Genomic DNA, 12,601 nt, shown 5'->3' on the forward strand with positions numbered 1-12,601 from the left:
AGTTGTGTTTATTAAAGATGGTAAATTGGTTAAAAAATGTAGAACTGTTTTTTGAAATATTTATAATACAACTTTGTTATGAGTATAATTGTACTGATTGCTACACTGCATTTTTCATAATATCTGTAGCAAGAAGATGAAAGTGGCCGTGCGTGTGTTTTATTTTGAAGGTTCTCTGCGGAACTGACGTCATTGACGCTGGGAGCTCTCAATAACCGTACACATTTCTCAACCCCTGTGCTATTTTTATTGATTAAAAGGATAAGGATAAAGTGAAGTTTAACAAATGATCTGTATACTGCTGGTAGCCGGCCATGGCACCGTCTTAGAGGCACAAATTAAGGTAAGTCGTGTATATGTTGCAGCAGAAAGGAGATAACTTGAAGCTGTGCAAAGTTCGCATTTGGTATGTAACGTTAGTGGTCATACACCTCACAGTACGCCGAACTATACTATAAGAATCAGGCACTTCACCACTGGGTTACTTGTCTGCTGTCTTGTATACCTGTTAAGACCAACAGTTGGGACATGTACAGAATCTTAAGGATGCACTGGTGCATTCGGCTGACATCTGACGATATGGCCTACGTTTTTTTTTAATGAAATTAAAATTTTTATTATCGGCTCGGGGTCTTCACCGCCCCCTACCGAGCGTTATGGTGAAATTAAATTGAATATACGAAGGGGACCACTTCTTGAAGGTTGAGGTTATGTGAAAATCCATACCTTTTACTGCTTTATATATGCCGAAGTATTGATCTAATCTATTGACATGCCAGCCTTAAGTACGTGTCTTTACCAAGAAAGAAAGACAACAGCTGGCTTATTTCATTAAGTTTGCTATGGCGTTGTCTTCTCCGTAGTCTTGCATTGACAGACCTAGAGTATCTCCACAGCGCTGTGGACTAAGTAACGTATCTCCAAAAATAACGTTAGAAGTTGACGTGTTGTTGTGTCCATTATATATGTCTATAGTTGTGTCCAGGAACACCTATGATGCCGAGTTTGACTTGTAAAGTGTAGGCTATATAATGTCACCGAATGTCACCAGCTAGCTACAGTAGCTACATTTGGCATTAACATTTGTAATGTAGTATAAATTGGGCATAGATATGGAGGTCAGTTGTTTACTTTAAGAACACATACTGTAGCCTACTATGTGAATAGCCAAGTTAATGCTACTTGTTGCATATGCTGTCATGGTGTGTGTTAGTATGGTTATTTGTAACCTGTATTTTAGTCCATCAGTTTTTTCCACCTCTCATCTCCCAGAATGATGAAACAGGCTTATACAGCCACCTAACTGGCATACCAAAGGCTTTACTTCCTGGCATCGGAGGAAAGAAGATCCTTGACTTTTGGTGGGAAACGGTCAACATGTGCGTAACAAGTGACACATGGCCCCAACATGAACAGACCTTTCTGATTATCTTTTGACTCTTAAACATATGGTTAACTCCTGCATCTCTGATTTCTCTCCAGGCGACAACTGTTCACAGAAGTGTATCTGGTCACTAATGCAGACAAGTGAGTTCTACCCAGACCCAGTTGGTGTTGATTCAGCAGTCTTTTTACAGTTTGTTACCAAAATGTTTTTTTCCTGCTCCATTCTTAATCTGTTACACTGACCAGGTATAAACACTATGAACGCTGGGCCACAGCAAATGACTTCCCGGTGGAAAACGTTGTAAATGATGGCAGCACTACATTGGAGGACCGTCTCGGGGCCGTGGCTGACCTGGAGCTGGCCATACGCAGCCGCAAGCTGCAGGACGATATCATTGTGGTACGATGAATCCATCTGTTGATGTTGGAGCATGTCAGTTCACACAACTGCTCAGTGTAATCTAGTAGAACTGAATGAATGTGTCATACAATGATGATTTTCTTTTTGTGTAAGCAGATTGCAGGAGACATGCTGTGTGCAGACCAGAACTTTGACATTGCTCAAGTTATCCGCTTCTTCAGATCAGAGGTAATTCACCATAATATAATTTATTCATTTTAGAAGACATGAAACCATACAATCTATTTTGTGCAAACGGTATTCAAGAAGGTCAAATAAATCTTTTTTGTGGTGGTGAAGTCGTGAGCAGCTCATCCTTTTGTGTACTTGCTGCAGCCTGGAGAGCTGATTGTATACTACGAGCTGGAGGTGTAGGGGAAACAAGTACACTCTTAATACTTTGTTGTCCTGGGTTTAGCATCTGATGTCTGTCATGTAATCAATTGTGATGAATAAATCAAACAGATGTAACCTCACTATGTAATCACACCGTTCCCCTCGCTTTTCCTTCTAGTTATGTAAGTTTAACAGGATCCACTATCAATCATGTATCATGATGTGTGCTTATTTAATACACATTGTGATTATGTTGCAACTTAGTGTGTCATGTTAAAAGTATAAATTAGGCCCCAAAGACTTGGACTTGTGTGTGTGTGTGTGTGTGTGTGTGTGTGTGTGTGTGTGTGTGTGTGTGTGTGTGTGTGTGTGTGTGTGTGTGTGTGTGTGTGTGTGTGTGTGTAACAGGATGTGCAGGTTTGATATCTATTTGGGTCCTAACAATGGTGAAGTAAGGCCCAGACTTGGGTGAGCGAACAGGAAATCTAAATGGGCATCCGGTTTGCAGCACACAGAAGAGGGTTCTCCGTTCTAAAGAAGCTGAGATACAGATATTAATCCATATCTATCTATATAATAAAATGTAAATATAAAAATAAAAAATGAATTGTGAAAAGCTCACCAGTGCTTGGCGTCATTTTGAGGTAGTATGTTCAGTGACGCGGTAATGATTAGGTTATTGCAACATGTATAGTGTTTGGGTAGCAGAACCCAGGGCACTAATTAGTCTAAGCATTGTCTAAGCCGATCTCATCAGGAAAGCTAAAACTTGGGACGATCTATATCTCTTTACAACCAACACATACTGCTTTTGTGTGTGTGTGTGTGTGTGTGTGTGTGTGTGTGTGTGTGTGTGTGTGTGTGTGTGTGTGTGTGTGTGTGTGTGTGTGTGTGGCAGCCTGGAGAGCTGATCATATACTACGAGCTGGAGGAAAGTGAGAAAAGCAGCTCCAGGGGCATTGTGGAGGTTTGCCCTGACACCCATAGGTGAGAAGATGGTTTTTTTTTTTCCTTAGTTTAGTCCCATAATGCACCACATGCTGTAACAGCAGCATTAGAAGTACTTTTGTGTGTGGAGCATTTCAGAATGTTGCAGATTTGATTTTAATCTAATGTCGATTTCTGAATCAGGATAACTCGCTTTTTGGAGAAACCGCAGGAAGGGCTGACAGCATCGCGCCTGGCCAGCGTGGTGTTTTACTGCATCCGGAGAGACACGCTGTCCTACCTGTCTGACTTCCTCAGAATGCAGCCTCAAGCCACAGACAGGTCCTTCGGACGATTCTGGGTTCGTAAGTGCCTATTCAATAAGTGTTATTTCAATAAAAGGTATTATATTTTGATAGTGTTACGCCCATACACATTCAAACTTAATTTTACTCTACAAACTAAATCAATTATTGATACTAGATCAGGCAATTATCAGACAAACCATTGTCTTGGGGAGGATTTATTCAAATGATTGCAAAACAATTCTGCGGCAGTATATGCTTTGACTTTGCTTTTCATTATGATAAAACTCTTAAGATAAAAATGTTACTCACTCAAACTATAATTAGTCCTACTTTACGAATAAGGTCAGTGCATCATCATGAATTAATAAAATAATGTGAAGTAATAAATGTACTGGTAAGTACATTTGGGCTCCTTTCTCTCCAGGAGTGGCTCATTAACGAGAAGCAACTCGATGTGTTTGGGATGAAGCTTCCTACTGGCTTCCAGCTCATTGGACAAGTGGTGTGTATCCCTACCTCAGATCATCAGCCATGTTTTGTGGGTTTTTTTTTACATACAGCTCGATAAGCCGCACTAAAAACTGAAGAGGAACGCGTTACCAACAAAATCCAAAGATGCACCTGTTTACCAGATTACTGAAATATGAAACATTTATGTTTGAAAAGTTATGATGGCTGGGTGCGTGTGAGGATTTACACAGTGAGCATGTTGATAAATGCATTTAAAAGTCATACAGATATTTTGAAAACCTTTGTAATCCGCTGGACTGTCAGGCCACAGGAAATGCGTACAATGTGGTAAAATAAACTGTGGATTTGAGAATTGCATATAGAGTTTGGAGAATATTGTAAATGTATGTAGAGAATGTAAATTGTTACTGTCTGGTGGCGTGGTAATATTTAAGGGTTTAGATGCGTTTAGATCACGCAGGGATTAGATGCTGTGTGCTGTTTTTCTGTTGCAGCTAATAAGTGGATTTGTATATAAAAGAAAACCTTTAGTAGTATTATTATTTTTTTTACGTTTCCTCTAATGACATGCTTCCTCCTAACACATCAGGGCCTGTCAGACTACACCAAGTGGCTCACCCACTACTCTACCAAGCAACAAGATAATCCTGCTAAACCAATCACATACAGATCATTTGCTAGGTAAGAAAACATTAACACAAAGGACTCTTGTATTAATTGCCACTTGAATTCCGTTTGAACTTAGCTCAGATTACTGTGGTTTTTCCAGCTTGCAAATAAAAGCCTCTTCCTCATCCTTTACTCACAATAAGTGCAATTGGATGTTAGAACACAACCTGACAGACATTGTAAGAATAGATTTTTCCAAATGTACGACGACTCACAGGGTTGGATTAATGGGGAACCCTTCAGACGGCTTCAACGGAAAAACCATCGCAATGTCCATCTCTAACTTCTGGGCCGAGGTCACTCTAGTGGAGAGCCAGACTTTGGTAACACACACACACACACACACACACACACACACACACACACACACACACACACACACACACACACACACACACACACACACACACACATTAGTTAAAACACCTTCAACATATTGTGCAAAAGTCATGCACATTTCTGTGACTTGTAGGTCTTAGTCCCTCATCCACTCAATGACCCAACAGAGTTTGGAAGCTTGCAAGATCTGTTCTGTATCAGCAGGAAGGAAGGGTGTGTAGCCAACAACAAAAATACGTGATATAGTTGGTCATGTTGAGGCTTTTTCTAAATGTTGTGTTAATCATCCACTGTAGGTACCTGGGAGGTCTGCGGCTGCTGCAGGCTACCTGTAAGAAGTTCTACCAGTTCTGCTCCAAACAAGGGTGAGATAATTAACTGAGATAACACCAAGACCAAGATATTCTTGGATTGAATCTTTAATAACATTCAAATGGAGCAAATATGAGCATTAGCATTATCTCTTTCCCTCTAACTTTGTTGGATGGATAGTGCTCTGACTTTCCCAAACATCATGGGTATATTTTGCAATTGTAATGACCAGCTTTTCAATGTTGCAAATGGACCTAATTTTACCTATTTTATATTTCAAATAAATACATTTATTTTTAAATTTTTGCTTTAGTCAAAGTCTGACACTGTGGGCCCCTCCTCTCCCCAAAATCAAGTCAACTCCCTATATTTGTTCACATTTGGCAAATTACCATATTAGCTATTAGCAGTTCCTTATTGTAATCTACAGTCATCACAACTGGAGTACTTTGATACTGAAGAATAAGAGAAAACTTAAACACATGAAAATACTAAAAATATTAGTATCAAGTCTGTTTGTTCAGATTTGACTGAGTTATGATTCCAGAAAGAAGGAGTTAACCCCATCAGTTATATTTTTCAGTTTCTTCATCCTGGCACTTGGCCTGTCGCAGGGCAGGAGAGAGTGGCTGGTTGAGAGTTAGTGAGGTGACAGAAAGGAGAAAAAGTCAGAGGGCATGGTGGACCGGAAGAGAATGGCAATACAAGACAGAGAGGCAGAATGTGACACCAAAACAGAGTTAAAAGATCCTCAGATCCCCGGAAACACGACTTCACATCAATAATAATTTTACTTTTTAACTGCTGGGTGTGTAAATTAGCAGCTGTTTGCTAACAACTTTACTAGAGTGGTAGTCTCGTTTTGCCAGACCCTCCTCCAAAGCGTGCTGGAGGAGAGTCTGGCTACTCCACACAGCATTCGGGGATGGGAGGAAAACGGTGCTCTGGTTTATTGCCATTTCTTTAAACCAATCACAATTGTCTTGGGCGGTGCTAAGCACCGGAGAAAAGCTGCGGTGCCGCTGCTAAATAGGCCCGGAAGGAAATGGTTTTGGTGGAACATATGAACGTTTAAAAGTTGTTTGTCGTGCAACAGAAACTCAGATTGGACAGATAGTCTAGCTAGCTGTCTGGATTTACCCTGCAGAGATCTGAGGAGCAGTTAACCATAGTCCTCATAAATCCACCGAGTTTAGAACGGCAACACAAAGGAAGCCCAAGGCAACGGATTTCCGGCCTAAATGAGTGAAATCCAGCAGTTTTTCCGGCGGGACCGGAGCAATCCCGGAGGTGTAACGTCAAGGATATAGACTGCTAGAGTGGCAACGTTGCATTCACAACTTGTTTCTGCTGCTTCCAGGTGGCCAAAGAAGAAATAAGTTGTGTTTCTGCTTTAGAATTAATAAAAATAAGACTTAATTTAGAAGAAAAAAAATAGATTAGCATTGCAAACAGGTTGGAATGTTTTCACTGCACTGGTGAAAGAAATTTTCATTTTGTGTGTGTGTGTGTGTGTGTGTGTGTGTGTGTGTGTGTGTCACTGCAGTATCGCTTTGACAAAGCAGAACTTTACACTGAAGTACGACACCAACATTCCTCGGCAAGTGGTGAGGATCTATTAAAAAACTGGTCACCGTGTATAATGTAAAAAAATGATATGCCATGATGAAATGATTTGTCTCTGTTTTAATGCAGGGCCTTGCTGGAAGCAGGTAAATAGTTTTATTTTGATGTTCTGTGCAGGCTAATTTCAAGGTTTTCAATTTTGCACACTAATTTAATAATTTACTTGTTTACGATCCTCTCTTTTCACAGTGCCATCGTCTCAGCTACCCTGAAGTGTCTTATGAAATTCTACAACATCACAGACAATGTAAGGATTTGTCCCATCTCATGGTGTTACCAAAGGCATCAGAGTTAGGTCTTGATTTTCTCATCAGTCTGTCACTCCTTCAACTGCTGTTATCAAAAAAAAAACATCAGCCTCTCGTGTTTTCAGTAAGTAATTCAGTAGATTCCCCGCACAGATCCAGTGAAGTTACACACCGTTAAAACAAGTTTTAAAAAAATAAAAACCCACCTGGGCGATCAGATAGCTCAGTTGGTAGAGCGGGCGCCCATATATAGAGGTTTACGCCTCGATGCAGCGGGCCTGGGTTCGATTCCAATCTGCGGCCCATTGCTGCATGTCATTCCCCCTCTCTCTCCCTTTTCATATGTTCTGCTGTCCTGTCAAATAAATGCCTAAAATGCCCAAAAAAAATAAAAAAAAAAAAAAAAACTGAGACAAAAGAAGGCATCCGACTAGTCGATAAAATGTCTCAAAAATGAAAAAATAAATGTGAAATGATATAAAAACGTATCTACCATGTATTTATCTATTCATATATTCCCATTTTACACTCTAGGATCTCCCAAAGCAGATCCGAGCCAACTTCATTCTCAACGTAGAGACTGATGAACTTTTCATCACTGCTGGCCTGCAGGACAGAGTTGTTCAGGTCAGTAACAGGATCAGCTCTACACAAATGTACTGCACTCTGTCACCCCTGCACAACATGTCAGTTATCTTTATTTGCATACCTACAGTAGCATTAATTTTTTGTCCCTTTGTCTTTACAGGTCTATGAAGGCTTAGTCTACATGGATTTCAGCAAGAAGCTCATGGAAGAGCAGGGCTACGGTATAGAAGTCACCGTCTGTAGATGCTAAGCAGATGATACAAAAACATTTCTTTCCTAATGTGTGTTTTGTGTTTTTCATTCTCAGGGAACTATGTTTCTATGGACATGAGTGGGCTCCCACTGTTCTGGCTGGCGTACCTGAGCGACCCCAGTGACTCTGGACGCATCCACAGCAACATCAGACAGCGCTGGCTTAATGGTGCGTCTCATATCAAACTGCAATTGGCTGGTCCCCTGCCAATTGCATTGGCCTCCTGTGATTTATCAGGTCACTGCTAAATAAAACCAGATCTACTGTTCAATTAGTCTCGCTTTGCCAGACCTTCCTCCACAGCGCTGCAGAGGAAGTTCTGGCTAGTCCACACAGCATTCCGGGATGGGAGAAAAACGTGCTCTGGTTTATTGGCATTTCTTTAAAACAATCACAATCGTCTTGGATGGGCGCTAAGCACCGGACGTAGCCCGGGCGTCCCTGCAAAATAGCTTTAGGAAGGAACTTGTTTTGGTAGAACGTGTGTGCGTTCAAAAGTTGTTTTAGTGGTGCAACAGAAAACTCAGATTGGACAGATAGTCTGGCTAGCAGTCTGGATTTACCGTGCAGAGATCGGAGGAGCAGTTAACCATAGTCCTCAGAAATTCACCGTAATTAAAAATTCCAACACAAAGAAAGCGGAAGGTAGCGGACATCCGGCCGAAAAGAGGGACATCTGGCAAAATTTCTGGTGGCAACGGAGCAATCCCGGAAGTTGAACGTCTTGGATATAGACTACAGTTCGATCAATAGGATTTTGGTTCTGATATTTGGAAAAGGAGATAGTGATATTAGCCATATTTTAGGCAACGTCAGTTAGTCCACCACTTTGTTCCATACTGAAATATCTCAACAACTATTGGATGGATTGCCAAATATTTAGTACAGACATCCACCATCCCTAGAAGATGAATCAAGATGTTTTTCTCCCCTGGATTTTTCTGTAGCTTCGTCAGCAGGTCTAAAAACTCACTTATCCAGTGAAATATCTCAATATTTACTTGATGGATTGTTTCAAAATTTGGAGCAGAGGTTTGTGGTTCTCAGAGTATAAATCTTACTAGCTTTGGTGATCCCCAGATATTGGCTGTAGCAAAAGGTTCAACAACTTTCATTTTTCTATGAATAGACAACGTTCTTCAGTCCTTTAGAATAACATGCTAGCCCATGTGTATATTTCCATCTATCTATTCCTTTAAGAAGCTATAAACATGGAATGGTTAGTTAAACTAGTTTCATGCTGCTCCGTCTTTCCACAGGGGAGCTTCTGGTAGTCGAGGCCATGAAGACTTTTGCGGAGCTCACTGATCAAGCGAGGTTGGTTTGAGTACTTGGAAGTGGATTCTTGATCAAGAATTTATGCAATATATAGCAGTGGAGGTTTTGATCAAAGTTTAGCAGGGCAAAAAACAAGGCTTATATAATCATGGGATTTATGTCTAGCCTTTACACAGCTCAAATTGGCTTTGGCCTTTCTGAAATGTGTGAAATGTTTATGCACTGTGCGTTTTAATAAATACCACACACACCACACAAAGTGTTAATGTGCTGCAACTCTGCTGATAAAATGTACCCAGTTTTTGTCCTTGTGGCATTTCAGAAGTTCAGAACATTCACAGTGAAACTTTGTCTGAGCACTGATTGAAAATGTTCTCCCTCAGGACGGCTCTGCAGGACAAAGACTGGAGGCGTCTGGCACAACTGATGGACCAGAACTTTGAGCTGCGGAGGTAAACAGTATATATTGATGTGAGGCACTTGTATTGCAGTACACTCATAGCTAAAGTATCAACATGTCCCACAGGTCTGTCTACACTGATGACTGTCTGGGTCCTGGGAATCTCAGGATGGTTCAGCTGGCGAGGCAGGTAGGTACTTAAGGGTTCCACTACCTGCATCAAGCAGAGCATGTTTTATTGAATGGTACTATTCACTCCTTTCTCCATCTCGATCTGTATGTGCCTGCAGGGTCTGATTTTGCATTCATAAAGTTGTTGCTGCTTCTTGCAGTTTGGCTCGGCGGTGAAGTTACCTGGCAGTGGGGGGGCCGTGGTGGGTCTGTGTCTGGATGATGAGCGACTGGTAAGACTGCACTATATGGATGTTGTTGTCTTTAGCTGACATCTCCTATCTATGCCAGTCTGAGGTCATGGGATTGGAGCTTGACATTTCTGTGTCTTAGTTACCTTAGATATTAGTGACCTGCTGGATTTCAAAGTTTACTTCATTCAAGTAAAGGGAAAAGAAAACATACAACAAACCGTACAAGTGCACACAAATCTACAGAACTACATTAGATTTCTATAGTTAAAAGACCTTTAGACCTAAGTAGACATATTCTGTGATGGTGAAAAAATGCTTTGACAGCCCTTAACCTCACTGTCACAGTATGTAAAGTCTCAAGCCCTTACATAGCTCCATAATGTGTCATTTGACAGGACTACCGACTTTTTTGCTCAGTTATTTCTTGAAGTCTAAATATCTTGGCTATATCAGTAAATTAACATGTTCTGGGTTAATTCTAATAAATAGAATTTTTTGAGGTAGGATGTACTGTATTTTTTAATCTGGCATCTATGCGCTGGTGTCTGATGCAGTCTGTATTTGGCCCTCTAGGTGGAGATGAGGCAAGCTTTCCAGGAGGCAGGCTGTGTCTTCTGTCTCATCACACCATACAATCCATCTGCCAGCACTGTCAGCAGCCAACACTAACCTCACATCTCCCCACGACTCAGTCAGGCTACTCAAGGCCAACTCAGGGCCATCGGTTGCACATAGCACAGTGTGTCCCTCAATATGCCATTTTCAGACGACTTATTCTTACAATGGACAGCAACAATCATAACCAGTTACATGATATTCAATGAAAGCCATGAATAAAAAATAATCAGGGTTGCTAAAAGGATCTTTACTATTGATGATGAGGTGATACTTTGTGTAATAATAATGTATCCAATTGATCAAATTATGTATCAAACATCAGGTATTGCTTCACTTTGTCCCCAAAAAAATAGTGAATCTGCATGTTTCAAAATTTTGTTGCGGATTTTACGAGATTAATTTAAGGTGTAGCGAGTTGACAACCTTGTGTCAAATTTAGCAATCACTCACAACAATGTAAAAATTATGTAATTATTTTTGTATGTGTGATTCATAGGTTGTATAGATCTAAATACACCATCTTTGTATAATTACTGTATTTTTTTACACAAATTAAAAGCAAGTGTTCTCTCTTAGTGTTTTGTCATACTGTGCAGCTTGTAATAGCCATGTAGCCTATATATCACTCTTAAAAAGAAGCATCATTTATTAACCTTTCCCTTCTGAAATAACAGGTAGTCACATTGTATGACCTTTTTTCCTCAAACCCCATATATTCTGATCTATTTTATTATATTGTGTATTCTGCCACTGTACACATTCAGTGAGCAGATCTAATTTGCTGTTTCCTCCAGTGGGCGGAGTAGCAGCTAGGGCTCTGCCCGCACAGCTCTGCTCTCAGCTCCGCTTCGCGTAGTTGCCGTTACCTCTCCACTCATGCGGACCCGGCCGAAGCTCATGGACTAGCTGGAGGTCTGGTGGTGGAGCTGTATCGGGCTTGTAACGGACAGGCTGACCCAGTGGACAATGGCTGCCAAAGAGGACCTCTACAGTAAAATCCTCCCTCGGAGGCTCCGGCAGAATCGGTCGGGTTCAGTGAAATGTGGCTCCAACCTGGACGTGCTGTTATCCATGGGCTTCCCCAGACCAAGGGCGTAAGTAGTCTGACCTAAACACAGACTGTGTGTGTGTGTGTGTGGGTGTGGGTGTGGGTGTGGGTGTGTGTGTGTGTGTGTGTGTTGCCTGGAGGATTACATGCATGTCAGACGGGGACATGGCCGGTGTGTGAGAGCACTGCCGTTAACGGTTTTGTTCCTGTGAGTTACGTTAGCGGACGGGTCAAACGCAGCATCACTCCACACGTCGTTTCCCTGCATCGATTTCCACTGTGCGCAGCTAGCTGGTCCCTGCCAGCCCAGCCATATACAACTGAAGAGTAGAAGGGAGTCGGATAAAATATGATACAGTAGAATTAAATAGGCTACATAAAAGCAGAATAATGTCGGGTGTAACTAATAGAGCTAAAGCGACGAGGTGAGTGGAGCGAGACAGAATTATGAACATATCGGCTAAAAGTTAACAAAAGAAGTTAGCATCAAATAGCCTACAATGTGATTTTCCTTTTTCACTCTTTCCCTCAGTTTGAATTGGAGCCACCAATGACTAGATGTTAAAGCTTTATTGGAAATGCCTCTGTTTAATTAGAAGTTTTATTTTCTTTTTTTCAGTTGAGTCAAATAAATCAACGGAAAGGTATGTTTCAGCCATATTATTGAGGAGCTGTCATATGTGAACTATTCAGAAAACTGGAGTCAGGAGTCATGAAGTCATGACTGACTGACTGACCGACTGTGTGTGTGTGTGTGGGGGGACTGTCATACGGTTTACCCTGTGTCCTCTGCTGTTAGTGAATGGAGGGACTGTCTTTGACTTGGCCAGATCAGTGAGTTCACATCCGTCCTGTCGGCTACAGGCTCTCACTGTAAACACAACACTACTGTACACTGTATATCACCAGCCAGGAAAGCAGTTACTAATAAATACTTGTAGGATTGATCATTTTCATGCTAGGCAATTTTTTTTGGTGGTATATTCACTTTTTATGTTTTTATGTGTTGCTTATTAATAAAAGGAAAAA

The 12,601-nt window shown here is 41.1% G+C and overlaps 2 protein-coding genes across 5 annotated transcripts in view; both read left to right on the plus strand.

Moving 5' to 3' along the window:
* The first annotated feature begins 166 nt into the window (after positions 1–166).
* Positions 167–10,874, plus strand: gkup (glucuronokinase with putative uridyl pyrophosphorylase). 3 transcript variants are annotated; one of them, XM_028573398.1, is made up of 23 exons: positions 167–343; positions 1,273–1,379; positions 1,483–1,527; positions 1,633–1,786; positions 1,904–1,975; positions 3,021–3,109; positions 3,254–3,410; positions 3,782–3,859; positions 4,418–4,509; positions 4,715–4,820; positions 4,970–5,049; positions 5,133–5,201; positions 6,695–6,755; positions 6,844–6,860; positions 6,964–7,021; positions 7,557–7,649; positions 7,771–7,831; positions 7,918–8,031; positions 9,123–9,180; positions 9,525–9,593; positions 9,668–9,731; positions 9,874–9,945; positions 10,480–10,874. In XM_028573398.1, the coding sequence occupies exons 1-23, from the start codon at positions 287–289 to the stop codon at positions 10,573–10,575; spliced, it is 1,869 nt and encodes a 622-aa protein (XP_028429199.1). In that variant the 5' UTR covers positions 167–286; the 3' UTR covers positions 10,576–10,874. The 3 variants fall into 3 exon arrangements, with proteins under 3 accessions (XP_028429199.1, XP_028429201.1, XP_028429200.1); XM_028573400.1 differs by lacking the exon at positions 167–343 and adding an exon at positions 358–707; XM_028573399.1 differs by lacking the exon at positions 167–343 and adding an exon at positions 358–701.
* A 517-nt stretch (positions 10,875–11,391) lies between these two features.
* Positions 11,392–12,601, plus strand: part of ubash3bb (ubiquitin associated and SH3 domain containing Bb) — a 45,387-nt gene continuing 44,177 nt past the window's right edge. For both annotated transcript variants that reach the window (XM_028573490.1, XM_028573491.1), the window contains exon 1: positions 11,392–11,618. In XM_028573490.1, the coding sequence (XP_028429291.1) occupies positions 11,491–11,618 (128 nt within the window). In that variant the 5' untranslated portion in view covers positions 11,392–11,490. The remainder of the gene's footprint in view (positions 11,619–12,601) is intronic.

Source organism: Perca flavescens, chromosome 3, assembly GCF_004354835.1.
Source record: "Perca flavescens isolate YP-PL-M2 chromosome 3, PFLA_1.0, whole genome shotgun sequence".
Classification (NCBI taxonomy): domain Eukaryota; kingdom Metazoa; phylum Chordata; class Actinopteri; order Perciformes; family Percidae; genus Perca; species Perca flavescens.

Excerpts from the sequence above, each read along its gene's own strand:
- gkup (XM_028573398.1), top strand. The coding sequence starts at position 287 with ATGATCTGTATACTGCTGGTAGCCGGCCATGGCACCGTCTTAGAGGCA. Across the intron at positions 3,110-3,253 it reads GTTTGCCCTGACACCCATAG|GATAACTCGCTTTTTGGAGA; the intron begins GTGAGAAGATGG and ends TTTCTGAATCAG. Across the intron at positions 7,022-7,556 it reads TCTACAACATCACAGACAAT|GATCTCCCAAAGCAGATCCG; the intron begins GTAAGGATTTGT and ends TTTACACTCTAG.